The sequence below is a fragment of the Lampetra fluviatilis genome, chromosome 13 (assembly GCF_964198595.1).
Source record: "Lampetra fluviatilis chromosome 13, kcLamFluv1.1, whole genome shotgun sequence".
In the NCBI taxonomy this organism is placed as follows: Eukaryota; Metazoa; Chordata; class Hyperoartia; order Petromyzontiformes; family Petromyzontidae; genus Lampetra; species Lampetra fluviatilis.
Genome location: NC_136287.1, coordinates 14604194 through 14625179, shown reverse-complemented (window position 1 = coordinate 14625179; position 20986 = coordinate 14604194). Strand labels below are relative to the sequence as shown.

At 52.4% G+C, this 20986-nt stretch overlaps 1 protein-coding gene across 2 annotated transcripts; it reads right to left on the bottom strand.

Moving 5' to 3' along the window:
• Positions 1–4355: 4355 nt before the first annotated feature.
• On the bottom strand, positions 4356–19067 carry SLC7A4 (solute carrier family 7 member 4). 2 transcript variants are annotated; one of them, XM_078862377.1, is made up of 7 exons: positions 18923–19067; positions 14809–15882; positions 11934–12214; positions 11079–11221; positions 10360–10600; positions 10067–10175; positions 4356–9565 (listed from the first exon to the last, which is right to left on the bottom strand). In XM_078862377.1, the coding sequence occupies exons 2-7, from the start codon at positions 15788–15790 to the stop codon at positions 9351–9353; spliced, it is 1971 nt and encodes a 656-aa protein (XP_078718503.1). In that variant the 5' UTR covers positions 15791–15882; positions 18923–19067; the 3' UTR covers positions 4356–9350. The 2 variants fall into 2 exon arrangements, with proteins under 2 accessions (XP_078718503.1, XP_078718504.1); XM_078862378.1 differs by having other exon boundaries at positions 18941–19067.
• Positions 19068–20986: the final 1919 nt, after the last annotated feature.

The following is a 20986-nucleotide window of genomic DNA, read 5'->3' as shown; positions in this document are numbered from 1 at the left end:
CCGTGACCTCATGCACCTAGCCTGGCACGGTAGGGGTACAGCTGGTGGTACATCTACCGGTCATCTCAGTCAGCCGACCTATGGCACCTGCTGGGTCTGTCCCGTGACTTCATGCACCTAGCCTGGCACAGTAGGGGGTACAGCTGGTGTGCATCTACCGGTCATCTCAATCAACCAGCCAATGGCACCTGCTGGGTTTGTCCCGAGACCAACTGCCAGCAGCGAACCTTCGACACTTCACGTGGCCTCAAAGTGCACCTGGCCTGGCACAGGGGCCGTGGTGACGTCACTGTCACTTAGTGGCGAATGGCGGGTATAGGTGTAGGTGGGTGATGGGAGTCATGGGGGTGCAGATAGCGTGTTGAGTTTATTGTTTCACCAGTTGAGAACTCAAGAGACCAGGGCGAGTATCATTTGCAAGCGTGACCTGGGGCATCAATCTGTCAGTCGTGGGTGGTGATTGCTATGTATAGTTTCAATTGAGTCATTTGCAGGAAATTTTTTAACGTGGCAACTTTGAAAGGTTACGCAATACGACGCCAGCACAAAATGGCCTCCTCAGGGGGTATTTAACGTCCACTGTGCAGCGAACAGCCACGTAGTATTATTACAATGATTGCACCCACCGCAGTATTAACCGGGTCGGCCGCTGGACTCGAACCGTGAACATCTACAGCAAGCGGCGAATGCGCTACCGCCACGAGAGCCCGGAGCGCCGCAGCGTCAGCACCTCGCGACTGCCGAGTAGCTGTGCGGGAGTAGGGTTTGTGTTGTGCGGTGGGACCACGGAGTGCATCATCTGAATTAATGCGCTGATTGATGGGCGGTGCCTGGCATTTGTGCACGAGGTTGTGCCCGACGCTGCTACCGTGCCAAAGTAAATCCCAGCGGCCTCACAGGAGACGGTGACGCAATCTCGGGTTCCTCTAGCTTTTTTTGCAGAGAAGTTCAAACGCTACGCGATTCACATTGGGGTCTTACAACCCAATCCGCGTGAGCCCAAGTCACGAAGAACCCGATACCGAGACCATCTGGCACAACCCGGGCACGCTGCTCGGCAAAATCTATGCACGTCGCATCGTCCTCATGCGGTGAAAACACCACGGCCACAGCGCCTGTATGAGTCACACACGGAAGTCGGCTGTCAGCCAAACACACCGCTACATGCGCGTGCCGTGACCCAGCTCTTGGGGTATGAAGACGGGCCGTGGAGTCACGACACTTCCCATGCAACATCTACAAATGATGGCAGAGCAAATGTTGACATGGATCATGACTGAAGCCACTCCAGACACGTGGCAACTGGTGGTTGTCGAAAAGGGTCAAGCTCAACAGAGGGCTTGCTGGTGCCCGCCTTCATTAATGGGCCTGAGTCAGCGGTGGAAATTCCATGTTACCCTGGCAGGAACCAGTCTATCCGTGGAACAACCTCTGGCGATTTCCCACTCGGCGACGAAGCCTCGGATGGCGTCGCTGATGTCACCGACCGCAGAAGGGATGCTGGGCTGAGTTGACCCTGGCAAGGAATGCCCAGGCGATCTCGATTATCGGGGGTCTTGAGGGCACAGAGGAGATCGCCCCGATAAAAAAAAAAACATGTCAAATGGGATATCAAATATTGCTTGCTTAGAATGGTAGCAGAGTGTATAATCTGTTGTTTAATTGCTTCCTAAGGCTGCAATGCGGTCTGTTTACCTGCCCACAAGGTGTGCGTGCGGTCACGTGGGCACCCAGTCAGCGACACTCGGCAAGCGAGCGTCGCCAGAGGGCCGAGCGAGCGCATCCAAAACCAAACACACAAACACAACCAGCCACGCAGCCACTTGGTTCACGAGGCTGCTGCTGCTGGGGGATGTTGGACAGGCCAGCTGGGCGAAGCTGTTGGTCGAATGTTTTAGAAACTCCAGCAGCTTGAGACTTCCACTGCGTAACATCTGGAGGGAGGTCGCCCTGTGGATGCCGCAGAGTTTTGAACCCTTTGCTTCAAATGAGGCGTTCCATCTTCTCCACTGAGAGCGATTTTCTTTCTCTCTTTCTCGACCACACGCCTCATCATATTTTCAACGCATCATTGTTTCTGTTCACTCCTCTTCTAATGGAGCTTTATGAGGTGGTTCAGCTGTGGTTTGAGGGGGAGAGGCGATGAGAGGTATGGGAAGGCTTGGCTGGCTACCTTTTCTACAGACCAAACCCAAATCTCCGAATGGTTGGCTACGTACGGTGCGAAAGACGTTCAACATACTGTACATTCATATAGAGACCGAGTTCTCAAGTCAGCCTAGGCCTTTCAAAACTGAGGTCAACTGTGATAAACTTCAACACAATACCCGAACACAGCTGCCAATTCCTGGACTGTCAGTGTCATACCCGGACAGATGGGAGCTCTGGGACAACAGAGCTCAAGAATGTGAGCAGAGGCTGCAGAATGCCGCTCATTGTCGTTGTGTGCACCAACCCGGACGGTATAGTTCGTTGTCAATAACACAACTTTACTTTGTTACGTAACTAAGACTCAAATCTTATCCCCCCCCCCCGACACACACACAACTCTCTCATTAGATTGTATCGCCTCTTCACTAAAAGCAAAACTAAAATCGCAGAATCAAACATTAATACTCTCGTTATTTTAAGAATAAATTCAGAACAGGCCATGGCTCAAAGTCCTCTGGGGTAGGCCCTGGACAAACCCCGCGGCCTTTCTGGCCAAACCTCTCAGACTCATCTCTGTGACTCCCTCCTTGATGCTAAGCTGTACCTCTTTTTAAAATGTTGCCAGCGCCAATATTTGTGCAGCTGTCATATTTTCCATAACTGAGGTATATGTCATATTTTGTTTGAACTCTGTACTCTTGTTAGTCTGTACTTGTCTGACCCAGTTAAACCTCGACAAAGATACATTTTGCCTGAATGGGCTCTTGCCACACTCCAAGCCCGGACATACTTCTCAGTCAGCCCAGCTCTTTAAAAACTGTGCAGCGTATTGCAATTCAGTTCCAAGACAGTGCTAACAGATCTCAGTACAAATACATTCCTACCACCGAGCGACCACTACTGCCAGGTCAATCCCAGACAGGTGGCACCTCTCTATCACAACAGCAAGCCGGCACAGCGGCATCTCTCCTGGACATCGGGAAGGCTCCCTTCATTGGATGACTTACCCAGCTTGCCATTTCGTAGACAGCTGTGATAATTACTAACATCGGTTCAGTGTAACAGTTAACAGTGAATGTTAATTTATACACGTTAAGTTATACTAGTTATGTTAAATGATGGTATTAACAATAGAAAACAAAACTAGATGTGACCCAGTGTCATTCATTTAGGTAGAGGTTTCAACAAATTCTAAAGTAACCACACATGCAAATGTTCACACCATGTACGTTGAATATCTTTAGCACCGTACATAGCCAACCGTGTGTACACTGAGTACACTGAGTAGCTGCTCTATGCATGTGGCTTTGTGTTTGTATTCATGTGCGAGTGGATGTCCATGCGGCTCCGTGGCACAGGGAGTGCTTGTGTCCACTGTTGGCAAGCCCAAGCCTGCAGGGAACGAGGAAGAGGACATTGACACAAAGAAGGCCATCAGACAAGGCCTAACCAAACAGCACAAACACACGGCCCTTTAAAAGGCACTGCTAAACAGGCTTATCACTGCAAACCATCATTTAGAAGCCATTGTGACAGAGGTAGCCCCACACATTACGGGGCAGATTTAATGACAGCCACTTAAAGAGGCCGCTCTTATTGGGGTTCTCTCTTCACGAGCTGGGTTTGTTATTGACGCGTTCCAACGAAAGCTGAATGGGTGAATGTAGTAGCTCAGTCCGTATCTCATTACGTCTGTGACAGAGGGTGAGTGGGGCATCATAACTATTTGTGAAGATGCCCCAATATGAACTAATCTATAGTTTAAAGTCGTATTGCTGTTAGGAAACTGCCCGAGAGGAAACCAGTCACATTGACCAAAGGTTTTTTGTTTTCTGGGTCTCCCGGTGTTTCCCTCCACATTTAGAATCAACATCACGCATTTAGAGTATTTGGCTGCTATACATTTCCACACGATAAGCCACTTCGTTGGGCTATCATGTGGCCAGGTTGCTTCTGAAAAAGAGCTACATAGCTCAGTGGGCCGTACATGGTAAAATACAAAAAAAGGTTTAGTTGAAATGTCGCCTTGTACCCTTCCCGGCAGAGCTGCTATCCGAACCGTGGTGTCTCAGTGCTGCGTGCTGGTGTCCGACTGGACAGGTCATGGCACGTGTGACTTTATACTCACACACACACACGTGCAAACATTCACAAGTGAATCACATTTCAAAAAGAGTGTGAGTAGTAGCAGGAAGAATCAGAGATGCTTCGGTACACATTTATTACATACTTTACAAGGACAATAATAATTCATAACCTTTGTAAAATGTAAATTACTCCAGTTTTTAAAAAAATATACAAGATTTCAAATCACTTTGAAATAAGTTAATGTAACACAACACCACCGACAACCATTAAATAACATAAAAGTAAGCACCAGTCACTCTCCCGGCCCACTGCACTCACCAGCCACGTGTAGACCAGAGGCGGAGTGAGCAACTTCCCATGGTAGGGGCGCGGTTCCGAAATGTCAAGCTTTTAAAATATGGCCACACGTCAATGATAATAACAACACAAACCATTGAACGTAATTTCTATGGAATATATCAGTGTACCTGCAATACCAATTTCTTTTTAGATTTTGGGGTGGGGGGGGGCTATCACCCCAATCGCCTCCTCCCCCCCTTCGATCCGCCACTGATCCAGACGCAGACAGTGGCAGAGCCTTCCTCCTCCAGCTCGGTCGGCATCGTGTCGACCGACACAACCACCACCAGTAGCCTCACAACGCGCGCACTCTTCACACTCGTTCCCCCGCAGCGCACAATTCACGCCTCGGCGTCACAGTCCCCGTCATCCAGTCGTCGCTGTCCACACCGCCACGGTTCACATCAGTCAACAGGCACGTCCCGCGACAGGCGGTCCACGTTAGTAACTCATCACCAGATGCCACGTTCGCTCATCGTGAAGGAGGTGCGAGGGGCACGGTCACTGGGGCAGGCGGATTCCGAAGTGAGGGTGAAACACAACGTCTACTCTCCACTGTCAACACCAAGCACAGACGTCACTGGACACAATGAAGCTACTCCCACACGTGTCATCAGCACAGTGCGGCACGCGACGCACGCCTCCGTGGGCCTTTGGTTGCGGTTCGATCACGGGAGAGGTTTTGGTCGCAATGTGGTTGCGGACTTGAAGAGCACGTGGCTTACACAGCCGTCAACCAGGCACGGCCTCGCGTGGCGCAATAAGCCATCGCATCCCGATGGATCTCTCGGTCACGTTAAGGCCCGTGGTGGGTGCACCGCCCACGGAGGGGAGCGTTGTCCGACACAATCCACGTTCCCGCTGCAAATATGGAATTCTGTACATTTGAGAACAAGTAGGAATGCAACCTGTGAACGCGTCAATACAAATGAAGCCAATCACAGTGGGTGCTTGTGCAGGGCAACAGCAACGCGGTTTAGCGATTGCAGCGAGTCACGGGAATGCGTTTTTAATAATCGATCTGCAGGGTTCATGTCACGCAGCATCGCGGGACAACCGCGAAGCCATGGAAGCCCAGCGTGGGGCCTGTGTGTGCAGGGCGTGGCTAAACCAAGCCTGTCACATTGCTGAAAACGTGGCCTTTATAACGTTTCAAGGCAGGTTATTTTATACTACTTTACACTGGGTAAGGATCATCAGCACACGTTAACACTACAATCTCACTGCTGTGATTATTCACAGAGATGTTTGTAGTAAGGGCTGCTGCTGCTGCTGCTACTCTGTGGTGTGTTCAACAATGCAGTTGCATTCGCCATCGCGCGAGTCGTGGTGTCAATGCTGCGTGTCTACCCTCTACTGGGTTTGTGTGGTACTGAGGCTTCGTGCCATGGTCAGCAGCTCTGCTGTCCCAATCAACAGGTGTTTTATAGTAGTTTGCCTCGGCCTGCATGCATTGCCACCAAGTTATATGGATTTCCATCGACATGAGAGCTTCTCATCTTAAATACGCCCGGGGGAAAATAAAAGGTTTGAGTGTGGTGGACTGCATAATAATGATGTACAAACGAGGAAACAGAACATTGCACAATTTCCCACTAAACACAAGCTACTCCTGCTGAGATACTCTTATATCTCGTAACCTGTACGTGCAAAACAACAAAACTAGAACTTACGACAAATAAAAGTCACAACGCGCAGTAAGTAATAATGATATCGCGCCCTCCTGCATACCGGTCCATCTCATGAGTGCTTCGCATCGCATCTGAACACATTTGAAAGGGCACCCCCAGTAGCAGGTATCTTTGTGCGGCACAAGGGGGCTTGACACCTGGTCTGCAAAGAGACACGAGTCTGCCAGGAGGATGCGATGACTGCTGTACGTAATCCCAAAGAGGAAATGGGATTGCATTCCGCTAAAAAAACCGAGCATCATGAAGGGCATTTTTACCTGGATAGCAGCTGTAACATACTGGTCACACACCAGAACGTGCAGTGCGTCAATAGTATCAAAAGATATAATGCGCACGGCTACTTATGGAATTGTGCCGAGAAGGGCCGATGCATCCCGAGCGGGCGCGGCGCTGTGCAAAAAGTGAATGGAACCTACACAACAAAGTAGCGCCTCCCACAACGCGCTTTGTCGGTGCAACCCCAACACCTTACAACTCAACGGACGCTGAGTGACGTGTCCGTACCGTGATGGCACAACATGTCACAGTCGGCTCACGGTTTGCGAGAAAGCGAATGATTAAGTTCGATGAATGTACGTATATGTCGGACGTCTTTCGCACCGTACGTAGCCAACCGTGCTGATTGGAGGTGCGGGGGGAAGGACGACAAACTAAACACAACAAGCTGTGCGCAGTCACCTCCAGTGTCCAGCGAAATGCAGTGACCTCTGGCCACAGCCAGGAGGAAGAGTCGAAGTTCTCTCCACGGTCTCCGTGTTTCCCCGTCACTGAGGGTGGCACTGGGGGCTCTGCATTCCCAGCTGCTGCTCCTCCGAGCGTGCTGCGGTTTAGAAGTTGCCACGGGCTTGTGAACCTGAAACCTGCACTGATGTAACTAAGCTAACACCAACACAATCGCTTTGAGAAAAATGTGTGTTCACTGGAATGTGTTATGCAAGTGTAGTTTTTCAATTGCCAAATATCTCATCAGATCTCAGAAGCTAAGCTTGGTTGAGCCTGGTTACTTCTTGGATGGGTTCCAACGTTGTAGTGACAGGTTTTTTATTGACTTAGTTATGTGACCAGCAGAGGTCAGTGCAGAAAATCACTTGTTATATTTTACTGTATTGTACTTCTATACTCACACGTCTACGGTCCCCGTCCGTCACAAATACGCGCTGACAAATATGGTGAAGTATGGTCAAATGATCCTCACAACCCACTTGGCGGTGGGAGGTCCTCATCCAGCAGTGGAATGACAAAAGGGCTGTACATGCACACATACTGTGCTTAGCAATCCAACCACCTGTGGGCAGAGGGTGGCCAGGGCTACAACTCACGACTCATGGGTTGTAGGCAGTGGCCAAGGCGAATGTGCAGTAAGACCTGTGGCTAAGCTCAACAACTGGACCTGGCTGTGTGTGTGTGTGTGTACGTCCGAGCGGTGGTGAACCCAGTTCCATGCCTGCTCAGGGCCACCAACACTGGTGACGATTATCCGAACCGGTCCTGGGGCTCGCGTGAGTATCTGGTGCGGTGTGTAAACATCGCCACTGGAGAGATGAAGGCGTCTCTGGGCGTGGTGCTGGCCACCCACTCCCTCCCCGCGTGTGCTGTGCTGGTCTTCATCGGTGCTGCTACTCACTAACAGCACTTGCTCCTCAGGTCTGTTAGGGGATACACAGGGGAGCTTTGTCTTTGTATACGCCCAGCACGCACAGCAGGAATGGTAAGAGAGCCTAGAGAGCGGAATGTTCAAGGTATACAAGGACTGAGCAGTTAAATTAGATGAATGCTTCTCTACTCAGGACCACAGAGGTTGACTAAATAATAATAAACAAGACGAAGTATTTTCTCTTTGCGGGGTAAGGCTGTTGATGTTTTGGTTGGCTGGTCTCAGGGAATAGCCATTCTCATGCAACGACAGCCAACGCATTCATTTTAAAACATCAAATCTTTTGACCTTTGATTGACAAGGCTTTAAATAAATATATATTTTAAAGTAAAATGGTTTGCAATTGTCATGGCAACTGTGCGAAGTAGAAGTTATATGTGTTCTGTGTACACCAAGGAACAATTTTACAATTTTCAATTAAACATTGGAATACCTCTGAGCTTGAGTGACTTTGGCGCAAACAACGGTGAACGAGAACCCAAACTGCTCTGCACTTAGTTCAACATGGGATTGCACATTACACGTTTAAAGAAAGACGCAAAACAAAACGGAAATATTTTACCTTGCAGGTGCAAACCTCGGCTGCCTTAATGGGCGTTAAGGGCGTCTGGAGCTTCCAATTTTAAGAGAGCTTAATTGCGAGTCAGGGCCATGTGACCGTCAGACAGAGGGCCACAGCGCCCTCTAGGGTGGTCATCGTTACACACGAGGAGAGGAGAGCGCCACCAGCCCAGGCATGCCACGGGGCTGTGCGGTGGGAGCAGCTCCAGCCTATGAGGCCCAGCACGGAGGGGAATTTAAAACCTGAAAAGGTAGCACTATCCCGCCATCGTCATCCGGTAGCTGTTCACTACTAGATGAAGGCCTTCCCAAGCCATGCCCCCCACCCCTTCACTCCGTTTAAACTGGACATTGCCATAAATGGATGTTTTGTTCACATCATAAAATGTCAACCAATGTGGGGTTTTTGCATTGCGTCTTCCTTTAAATTAACTGCGGAGGGTGTCTTTCGATGCTGTGTGGCGCCCGCCTCTCGTTAAGGATTCCGACAAACGCTGAACGCGTCCACGTGCTCAGTGCAGCCAGACGTCGCCTGCAACGAGCGAGCGTTCTCCACAAAGCAGCCCTGCGCCCTTAGCAGGGGCAACTTCACTTCGCGTGGAGCCCAGCCAGATCTTGAGGCCCCCCGAGGCCCAGGAAGACCCCGAGGCCCAGTGAGACAATGAGTCCCAGTGAGACCCTGAGGCCCAGGGAGACCCTGAGTCCCAGTGAGACCCTGAGGCCCAGTGAGACCTCGAGGCCCAGTTAGACCTCGAGTCCCAGTGAGACCCTGAGTCCCAGTAAGTCCCCGAGGACCAGTGAGACCCCGAGTCCCAGTCAGACCCTGAGGCCTACAGGAGGCCCTGGCCCCCGAGGCCTGCAGGCACCTATCTCTGGCGGTTGGAGACGCCGTCCAACTCGGCGTCGCTGTCGCTGTCGCTGAGGCTGCAGGGTCTGTCCCCCGGGGGCTGCACGGGCTGCAGGCTCTCGGAGAGACGGCCACTGGGGATGACGACGTAGCGCGCGGTCACCGTGCGCGGAGCCGGCTCCCGCAGCCGCTCCTTGCTGTGCCACATCCCGTACGACAGGTAGATGAACATACCTGAACACACACACACGAAGATTCCACATGTAGGGGGAAATGCTGTTAGCATGCAGCCACGAAGGTCGGCACGACACACAAGGGGGTCATGTGGCTCTCTCATTCATGCTGTCTGTTGGATCTCGTTTGTACAGTCTGTCACTCTTGTACTGTGAGTTTCATTTCTGTGGTCTCATTTGTATCGTCTCATCTGAATTCCCCTGTGCTTAGATTCTCAAGTGTCCTACCTTGGCTGTACTTGCTCTCTGGTTTGTGCTTTAAACATTTTTCCAGTTGTTAAGTTAATTGAAACATTTGCATAAACTTTGAATAAGGGTAATTGATTATTATTCAAACAATAAATACATTCTGACAATAATCGCCTGGAATAAATGAAGCATTTAATAATAATTAAATATTTTAGTTCATTGGGTATTCGCGCCATTCTTATAGCACAAGGCCATCACGAAGGCACAAGATTTCAAATGTCAAACGTCACTGGTGGCTGGCACTGGAACTCACCGACAACGATCCACACCATGAAGCGCACCCACGTCATGTAGTTGAGCTTCAGCATCAGGGTGATGTTGATGAGCATGCTCAGGGCCGGCAAGAATGGCACACACGGAACCTGCAGTCCCACACGGTGTTGAGCCTCAATAAGATCACGCGGGGAAGACTCTGGGCCTGAGTCGTTCTCCACAAGACAGTTGATGGCGTGTGCCTGTGACGTAGCGCTCTGAATATACAACATGCTTGTTCACGAGTGGAGTGAGAGCTCTGCTGCCGTGAAATCACGCATGATAGGCACCCACCAAGAAGGTAGTGGGACCGCGATTCTGCTCGTGAGCGGCAATGAGCATCACGCTGACGAGGAAGCCCAGGCCGAAGATGGAGAGGAAGAGCGCGAAGGCCCACGTCGGCAGGTGCAGGTGCGAGGAGCCAAACACGAGCATGGAGGCGAGCGAGGTGGCGCACACGAGCAGCGCCACCACGCACACCACCACCGCCTCGCCCGGGCCGCACGGCGCCAGCACCCGCAGAAGACACTCAAACCTAGCGCCAGCGAATACATCCGTCACTACAGCATCACCGCAGTCAAAGCCAATGTCATTTCCAGCTGGAGCGAGCATCGAGAGGCAGTGGTCATCTCCCGCTTATAGCCCTGAGCCAGTGGTGGATTTTACACATTCCTAAATAACTATTTAGAATCATTTAGACTTCCTAGATTTTATTCCGACTCCCTCGATCTAGTTCTGAAGATGCTCGGCGTCGTTCGACAAAACGTCGTATCTGATGGATAAATTTGGTTGTGAGAATCGTTCTTCAACTTACTGGTGAGCTGAAGTTACGATTGGTGTGATAAATGCTTCTTCTACACGTGACAATTTGTTCGGCTGTGTTGGGTGGTAGAGGGTCTTACGACCAAATCTTGCCAGATCATTACGTGGCTAAACCCAAAAATCCATGACAAAGAACAATGCAGCGGAGGTGCAGTTGCGGGCAGTGTGGTCGTTCGGCGGCGTCGGAGTACCTGGCCTTGAGGCAGCCGGCCTGCCGCGCGTCTGTTTCTCCCCGCTGCTTCCCCACGAGACGCAGCTTGTCCGAGAACGACTCGTAGCCGGCCGTGTCGCGCCGCTCGCCTTCCTTGTCCGGCGAGATGTCCAGGAACTCGCTCTGCGGGTGCGGCAAGGTGGGGTGCGGTCACTGCCTGCTCTGCTCTCTATCCCAGGGCAGCTCATCCACCGTTGACTTCCCATACAGCGGTGCTCAGTTCACTGGCTCTGCGGTGATGATGGGTCGAATTGACCTCTGACAAGGATTTGAACTCACAACCTCTCATCACTCTCCTATGCCTGTGAGTAGCTGTCTTCATCACATTGCACAGCTGCTTACTCACAGCTCTTATCCAGTGCCTTGGAATAAAGAATTGAGACGTGTAAATGTAGCATGAAGAGGAAGCCTGGACTTGAACAAGGATATGGGATTGACAGTGCAAAAGACCAGGGGGCAAAGGCGCAACCTCTGAGCGGAGTACGACGGAGGGGATTGGGAGACGGAAGTGGTTCTCTGTAACAGACAGAGAGCATGCAGAGGGGAGTGAAGTGAGATGAAGACGTAGACACGAGGGTGAGACCACCTGAAGACGGTGGGGTGATTTTGAAATTGATCTGGGAATAATTATCTTGTGCCCCAGCTGTACCTCATTTCCATTATTCCCTCCAACTGCCCCAATAACTTCTCTCTCATTTTCCCAATGACGCACAGGCGCTAAGTACCGAATAATAGCGCAGAACAAGAGTGAAATAGGATATCGCTTGTGCATGGGGTAGCACCGCTCCCCCGCCCCCGCCCCCCATGGCGTGCGCCGGGCGCTGGCGGCACACACCTGCAAGGTGCGGTCGGGCTGGTAGCGCAGCACGATGATGCTCGCCGCTACAAAGGTGTACGCCAGCAGCGTGCCGATGGACAGGAACTGCACGAGCGCCTCCAGGTCGAACAGTGTGGCCAGCACGGCCGTCAGTGTGCCGAACACCACGATGGCGTTGACGGGAACCTTGGTGACGGCGTGCAGGTGAGAGAAGACGGAGAAGAAGAGCCCGTCGTCGGCCATCGCGTAGATGATGCGCGGCAACGAGAAGAGGCTGCTCAGCAGCACGGTGTTCATCGCTGGGGGGGGGGGGGGGGGGGGGGGGGGGAGACACGGACCATCACGGACGTTAGGCGGACAGGTTGCCCTCACGCCCATGGAGTATCGTACTGAACAAACGACCGGAGGTGTCAAGGTGTCACAGCGGCCCTGTTAAAACGGGCAAGGGAGCGGCGGGCCTTCTCTGCTGGAGGCCCCAAGGAAGTGCTAGAAATGTCACATTCCTATGAAACGGTGACACGGGGTTGATACTCCTGGCCGGGGAGAGAGCTGGGAGTTGGGCAGAGTGTATATTTTACACTGGGAACCAATGTCCTTCACGAGATAGGTATCTTTCTTCTTCCTGCTGTCCTTCCCCCCCACTTACGGCACGAAAGACGTTCTACGGACGTACATTTGCCCCCCACCTTGTGATGTAAATGCGGCATATAATGCAAGGGTTTTGAGATACGATTGTATGATGATGCTACATGAAGTTAAATTCATTGTATTACAACTGCAAATTAGGCTTCAAATGAACATTTTCCAGCCGACCAGGCAGGGAGCTTTCGTTTAGTGCAGGGAGGAGGGCACTCGAAACCAATCCACCAAGCTGACACAGTTAAATGGCTTACATGCAAAAATGCAAGTGTACGGCATTTCCTGCAGAAAATTCCTGCATAAATTCTTCTAAACAAGCGGGCACACCGAATAATTAAATGCGAGATGTGGTTGCATATAGATGCTTTATGAATGCAAACTGATTTGTAACTGTACACACCACGTGTCCACGTGCATCCTGGAACACAGCCCCGTTAGGACGTTCAAACAGACGCGATCGCATATATAAAGACAAAGATCCCCCGTATAGCCTGTAACAGACTATTGGGGCAAGTGCTGTTAGCAAGCACCTATGAAGGTCTGCACGGCACACGAGGAGGTGGGTGGCCAGCACCACGCCCGACCGCCTTTGTCTCCCGAGTGGCGATGTTTACACACCTCATCAGGTACTCATTTGAGGCGAGGGGAGGCCCAGGACCAGTTCAGATAATCGTCACTGGTGTTGGCCGTGAGCGGGAATCGAACTCGGGTCTCTGGGTTCGTAGCGCAGCAGTAGCGCAGTGCAGCGCTGACTGCTCCACCACCGCTAACACATATACACGCGGCATCACCGGGGTCTCACGGGAAGGTTGGCTAAAGATTGAATTTCTTATTTTAGTCGGCAAGTTCCAATCACGACATTGTTGAATCCTTGTTGAGAAGGTCAGTTTTTTTTAGCTATCCTTAATCAGCTGCAAGTTGTCCAATAAATGAGCGACACAGTCCATTGTTGATCTGAGTAGCAATGGCAACAACAGTGTTAAAGGGCAAGCGCTGCATTCGTTTGCTTTGAGATTAGAGCATTAAGAGGCCATCCATTTAGTACGTACGCAAAAATATGTCAAAATTTGACCCCTCCCCCCCTCCCTGTATGGACGCGTACCTTTTACACCCCCCCGCCCCACCTGTGTACGTTCGCTTGACGCACCCCCCACCCCGAATCCTAAAGAACGGCCGATATTTAATCCACGCAGAAACGATCAAGGATTAATAATATTAACGTGTTTAAGCAAACAGACAGTCCACCGCCGGCTGCATTAAATAATTAAGTTGCGTGCCTTGGCCACTGATGTTGCTGAGCTGCGTGAGAGCAGCAGTCAGGGGCACGGTGGCACACGAGTGACGCCTCTCCCACAGTCCCACCACTCCCGGCAGGACGTGTTGTCTGACAGCTGAAGACACTGAACTGTGGCTCATTTGAAGGCCGATGTAGACAAATTGTTATCGAGGCTTCACCCCCCCCCCGTTTCCTATCCGTACGTACATTGTCAGTAGACCCCCCATACGCAAGCGAACGCGTTTGGGTTAACGCCCCACCTCCCCGCTCCATGCGTACGTACTAAATGGATGGCACCTAATGGAGGCCTCGAGTAAGACACCATGGGTCGTCTCTGGACGGGAGGTCACTCCTTCTTCGCTGCCCCTGTCACCCGGGGCTCTCTCCCTCCCCCGTGTGCACGCTGCCTGGTAATGGCTGCCTGGTAATGGCTGTTTGGTAATGGCTGCCTGGTAATGGCTGCCTATTTGGTGTTTGGACATCTTAACACCCGCATTATTGCCAGAAAGGGTAAACCATTCTCTTCTGTACTGTGTTGTTGCGCGTCTGACTGCCCAGTCATTCATTCCCTCCGGGAGAATCTAAAGCGAAGCAACACAGCCCACCACAGCATTACAAGCTGCCGACGTAAAGTTAGATGCTTCCTCCTAAACAGGTAATGGTGCAGGTTTCATCTCTGTTAGCAGCCCTGAACCGAAGGTTAAAATTCCACCTCGTTCATGATGGGGACCAGGTTCTCTGTAGGATGACTGATGACTTTGCACCAATACAAACTCATTTTATCAACACGAGAGGGATGATACGCTGGGTTGACCTGTCACTGTAATTTGAAGCCTGTCAAGACATTTTACCCCATGAACAACGGAACAACAGTGGTCAGCTGCTCGGGCTTAGCTACAATCCCAACGTCTGCTCTGGCGGTTGAGGATTTGCCGTGCTCGGTATGCAGTGCTGAAGGGGCGCTGCCAGCAGCCTCACCGCATATGGAGCCGGTGGAGACAATGAAGCCGGCCCACGGGTGCCCCCGGCGGGAGAAGGCATCTGACAGCGCCGACTCGGGCACCAGCGAGTGCCAGGGCACCATGAGCGTGAGCACCGTGGCCACCAGGGTGTAGGCCAGCGTGGCGAGGACCAGCGACAGCGCCGTGGCCACCGGAACGGAGCGAGATGGGTCCCGAGCCTCCTCGCTCGATGACGCGATCACGTCGAAGCCGACAAAGGCAAAGAAGCACGTGGCCGTCCCCGTCATGATGCCCGAGAATCCGAACGGAGCGAAGCCGCCCTCCTTTTTGCTGTAGTTCTGCGGATCGGCCAGTGTGAAGCCGAACACGAGGATGAAAAGGATGGCCCCCATGCTGATGACGGCGAACAGGTGGTTGATCCAAGAGGATACTTTGGTGCCAAAGGAAACCAAAATTGTCGCGATAAACAAAATCCCGCAGGCGAGGAAGTCGGGGTAGTGGGCGAGGAACGGCACGTCCCAGGAGGCGACGTGGGTGAGGGTGAAGTTCTGGATCTTGTGCTCGAAGATGGCGTCGAAGTAGCCGCTCCAGGCGCGCGCCACGGCGGCGCCGCCGATCATGTACTCAAGCACGACGTTCCAGCCGATCATGAAGGCCCACACCTCGCCCATGGTCATGTACGTGTAGAGGTACGCCGAACCGGCCCGCGGCGCCCGCGCTCCGAACTCCGCGTAGCACAGCGCCGCCAGCATGGAGGCCAGGCCGGCCAACAGGAACGAGATGATGACCGCCGGGCCCGCCATCGACTTGGCCACGGTGCCCGTGAGCACGTAGAGGCCCGAGCCCACCATGCCTCCGAGGCCGAGCAGCGTGAGGTCGAGCGTGGAAAGGCAGCGCGTGAGCGACGTCTCCATGAGGTCGGCGTCGAGGGTCTTGGTCCGCGCCATGCGCTGGCACGTGCGCACCACTCCCTCCCACGGGGCCCATCGCGAGCTCATGGCTCCTTCCGGCTCCTCCCGGCACCGCGACGGACGGCAGCTCACAGATCTCACCGCCTACAGCAGCGCAGCGGCACCAGCGAGAGGCATTCCTAGGGAACACAACACGAGATGATTTCCCGGTCAAATGAGCACGGGGAAGTGCTCATCGACCGCTTTCAGCCCTGAACTAGTGGGGGATTTGATTGCTGTGGTAGGGATCAATACATTAGACAGCCACTGTTGACAACAGGCAGCTGTGAAATGCCTTGCCCAGGCGTTCTAAACACTGATTATGTCAGCCTCCTCTGAACTTCCCTGATAAGGGCTCTTCCAATTGGATAGTGTTGTTTTTGTGTCGTCTTCGATGGGCGGGGGATTATTCAACAAAAGGACTGCACTGCCCTTTGCTATGGACCCCTAATGCTCACTTCTACAAACCCATTGGCATTTTACAACTCCCTCGATGACTGCCACAGACTCCCTGTTGGGAACATTTGCCTTTAAAAGCATCGGTATACCGGGATCTAGATTTGCGACAGATTGGTATACTGGTATTGATTCGCGACACACTGGTATAGTAGGACGTGTGCAAGCTTTCACTAATTTACACAAACGCCAATAACACTCTCAGCGTAGACTCACATCCAAGTCCTTCTTTGCAATGCTACCACCAATAAATGTACAGCACGTTTACACAAAATGGTCCAGAAGGCACATTGCTCTGATTATTAGTCTGGATGAACAGACCCCTTGCCTGATTATTCACAAACACTGTACACGGCACATGCACCGGGCCAATCGAGAACGCGCACACACACATCCACGACCCACGTGTGTGCGCGCGTGTGCCTCTGGGTCTCTGCGCGCCGCATCACCGATCACTGCCGCCGCATTAAACATTAAAGAGCCGCGATCGCAGCAGCAGGCGGACGAGGAGGAGCGCGAGCCGTGGCGGGTCTTCTCCCCCCCAGCCCGCTTCCCTGCATCCCTCCCTGGCTCCCTGCACGATCTCTTCTCATCCCTGCTCCCATCTGTCCCCCCGTTTAGTCCACGTTACCATCTCTCTTAACATCATCCCTGCTCCCATCTGCCCCCCTGTTTAGTCCACGTTACCATCTCTCTTAACATCATCTCTGCTCCCATCTGCATCATCGCTCCTCCACGCTGACGTGTTTTTCTCTCTTGCTGCAGTGTCCACGTCTGTAACGTCTGACAGAAGAAACAAATGACGACCCTCCCGGCTCCAGCATGTCTGCTGGACACACCCACACGAATGTGATATCGGTCTAGGCCACTGCACGCTGCGCTGCTGCCTCGTGTGTTGCCGTGCCCCCCTGTGATGTGAGCGAGACGGAGTTCGTGCCGACCACCCAGAGCCAATGCCTCCTCGCCGTGTGGCCCCACCGGGGCGAGGCGAGGCGAGAGTTTGATTTCGTCCTCCTGTGCACCGCCGATGGCCTCGATCAGCAAGCACCGCAGGCGGATATCAACAACAACAACCAACAACTATTGTACCACCTGAGAGACACGAGCACCGCAATGATCAGAATCACAACCACAACACCCGCACGTGCAACCACAATGCCCAAAACTGATGATGTGATCGCAAGATAATCGGTGCACTAAAACCACAACCACGTGATGATGAATTTACAATGACAGTCCAGGAGTTACAGCCACGGTTAGGCACAGAGCACAAAGTGACACGTACACACGATGGTAGTAGACACACGCAAACTCAGTGGAACATGCACACCGTGCGATATGTAGCAACACATTGTCGTGGCACACAGCCAACGACACAGTGACACACACAGTGACACAGTGACACACACAGTGACACAATGACACACACAGTGACACACACAGACTGACACAGTGACACACACAGTGACACAGTGACACACACAGACTGACACACAGTGACACACACAGTGACACACACAGACTGACACACAGTGACACACACAGTGACACAGTGACAAACACAGTGACACACACAGTGACACACAGTGACACACACAGTGACACAGTGACACACACAGTGACACAGTGACACACAGTGACACACACATACTGACACACAGTGACACACACAGTGACACAGTGACACACAGTGACACACAGTGACACACACAGACTGACACACAGTGACACACACAGTGACACAGTGACACACACACAGACTGACACGCTGACAGCGACACGCTGAGTTACACACAAACACTCTGACAAGTCAAACACACTGAGATCGACACACGCATAGACTGACACACCGACAGCGCCGCAAACACACTGACACACACAGTGACACACTGACACACACAGTGACACACTGACACACACAGTGACACACTGACACACACAGTGACACAGTGACACACACAGTGACACACACAGTGACACAGTGACACACTGACACACACAGTGACACACTGACACACACAGTGACACACTGTGACAAAGATAAAGACCCCCCGTATAGCCTTAGCAGACTAGTGGCAAGTGCTGTTAACGAGCACCTATGAAGGCCGGCACGGTACACGAGGGGGTGGGTGGCCAACACCACGCCCGCCTTCGTCTCCCTAGTGGCGATGTTTACACATCGCACCAGGTACTCATTTGAGGCTCAGTCGACCTAGGGGAGGCCCGGGACCGGTTCAGATAATCGTCACACTGACACACACTGACACACACACACTGTGGCACACACAGTGACACAGTGACACAGTGACACACACAGTTACACACACAGTGACACACACAGTGACACACTGACACACACACAGTGACACACACAGTGACACACACAGTGACACACACACAGTGACACACTGACACACACAGTGACACACTGACACACACACAGTGACACACACAGTGACACACACAGTGACACACACAGTGACACACTGACACGCAATGACACACACAGTGACACACACAGTGACACACACACACTGACACACACAGAGTGACACACACAGTGACACACTGACACACACACTGACACACACAGTGACACACACACACTGACACACACAGAGTGACACACTGACACACACAGTGACACACACAGTGACACACACAGTGACACACACACACTGACACACACAGTGACACACACAGTGACACACGGACACTGCCCACCGCTGTCGCAGGGTTCACCAGGGAGGGACCGGGAGATCCTCGCCTCACTGCCCGCGCCTCGCCACGTGATTTTAAAAACGCGTTCACAACGACGCGGCGCGGCACGGGCGGCCACCGTCCCCGCACGTCACCGCTCATCCGACGAGCCAGCTCACCAAGTGTTCAAACTGATGTCGTGACGTCATACAGAATGTGTTGCACTTGTGGTGCGTGACGTCACGCGGGTTGTCTTCGCTGGACGTGCGCGACGTCATGCTGATGATATTCACGGTGCGACGTCGTGCATGTTCAAACGTATACGTGACGTCATGCCGATGATATTCACAGTGCGACGTCGTATATGTTCAAACGCACACGTGACGTCATGCCGATGATATTCAGTGCGATGTCGTGCATGTTCAAACGTACACGTGACGTCATGCCGATGATATTCACAGTGCGACGTGCATGTTCGAACGTACACGTGACGTCATGCAGAGCGTGTTTAGATGTGTGTTGTGACGTAACGGGCCGGTGCAGGACTCGGCCTCTGCCACGTGCACCGCTGCAGTGAGAGTGGCCGAGCAAATGGCGGTGCGAGACGGGCGAGGACGCCTCAAGAGGCACGCTGCACGGTGCCTCCAGCAGGGGGCGCTTCGTCTGTGTGCGATCCACAGCGGCGACAACTCGCGCGCAAGATCTCAGCGTTGGGACGTCTCTGGGCAAGGCCGAGGGAGCTGGCGGGAGGGAGGAGACGGGGAGCCCAGAGGGACAGAACCGCACAATGGAACCCTTCTCTCGGGGGAGCCGAGTGTCACCACGACGCCACCCTGCCGCTCTTTCTGTTCCACTTGTACTGGTTGAAACCCACTGCTCCACCAGCCCACAGGGGATTATTGTGTCCGTCCGTTCGTCGTGCAGGGAGGGACTGGGTGGGGGTGGGAGGGGTGAGGCTGGGTGGGGCTGGGTGGGGAGGGGCTGGTCACCCCGTGGTGCCCTTATAAAACTCAACGTTTAACCTACTCACGCCGGCTTGTGCCCGCCCTCACAGTCGGGCATATTTGCGGAATACACCACGCCGCCGTTGACCCTGGCCATTGACCGAGCAACCCAACGTTCCTACCAGCTCCCTCCGCAGCAGGAACGTGTTTAATCAGACGCGACAGGGTCCTCTCCGGCTGCACACCGCAGGGTTGACACTGCTTGTGCTGTCCGTGTTATTATACCCAGATCCACATTGCGCAATGCCAGTGTCTTGATGGTTGTGTAGTGACACAGCGCCGACTGCTGCCCAGCAGCGGCAACTGCGGTGGACAGCGCACACGCCGTCCACACGCTGTGTGTGTCTGTCTCTAAAACTACACGCTGTGTGTGTCTACATCTACCTGGCGTGTGTCTCTACATCAGACATGGGCTAAGTACGGCCCGTTGGGCTTTTTAATCCGGCCCGCCGAACTTGTCCAAATATTATTATTAAATTAAATGTTACCTTCCTCCTGTAATGCCCCCATTTCCCCATTAGATGGCGCACTTTGTGTAATTCAACAAAACAAACAAAACCTAACTCCGAGTTCTCTCCGAATTTCACGAGTCCGTTCTAGACCCCACAGTTTTTAAAAGAGTTTTAAGCACAGAAAACAATAAAAGTTTGAAAAATCATTAATTATACAAACTTTTCAATTTCCTTCTTCACTTCGATTTAAATTTTCTTTAAAAACTTCTTCTCACCAACATTACCACTCATTACCACTTTCTCCGAAGGCAAGTTTGTAAAAGAATACATGGTACAGACAGCAGACATCTTGTGTCCGGAGATCAAAAGCAAATTTGAAAAAGTCAGTTTATCACGCAGGACTGTGACTCGCCGTGTGGAACTGATTGATAAAAATATAGCCAGTCAATTAAACAAAAAGTCTGATTCCTTTGAAGTATATTCACTAGCACTGGATGAAAGTACGGACGTAAAATACACTGCTCAGCTCCTCATTATCCGTCGCCTTTCAGCGTCGCCTCCACCACTACCTCTACCACCACCACCTCCACCAACACCACCTCCACCACCCCTGTACGTCGCTTTGATTGACG

Coding starts and splice junctions, on each gene's coding strand:
- SLC7A4 (XM_078862377.1), bottom strand. CDS start 15,790: ATGAGCTCGCGATGGGCCCCGTGGGAGGGAGTGGTGCGCACGTGCCAG. Junction 11,222..11,933: donor AGCCCGACCGCACCTTGCAG/GTGTGTGCCGCC, acceptor CCGCACCCGCAG/AGCGAGTTCCTGGACATCTC. Junction 10,601..11,078: donor GCCGGCTGCCTCAAGGCCAG/GTACTCCGACGC, acceptor CGCTGGCGCTAG/GTTTGAGTGTCTTCTGCGGG.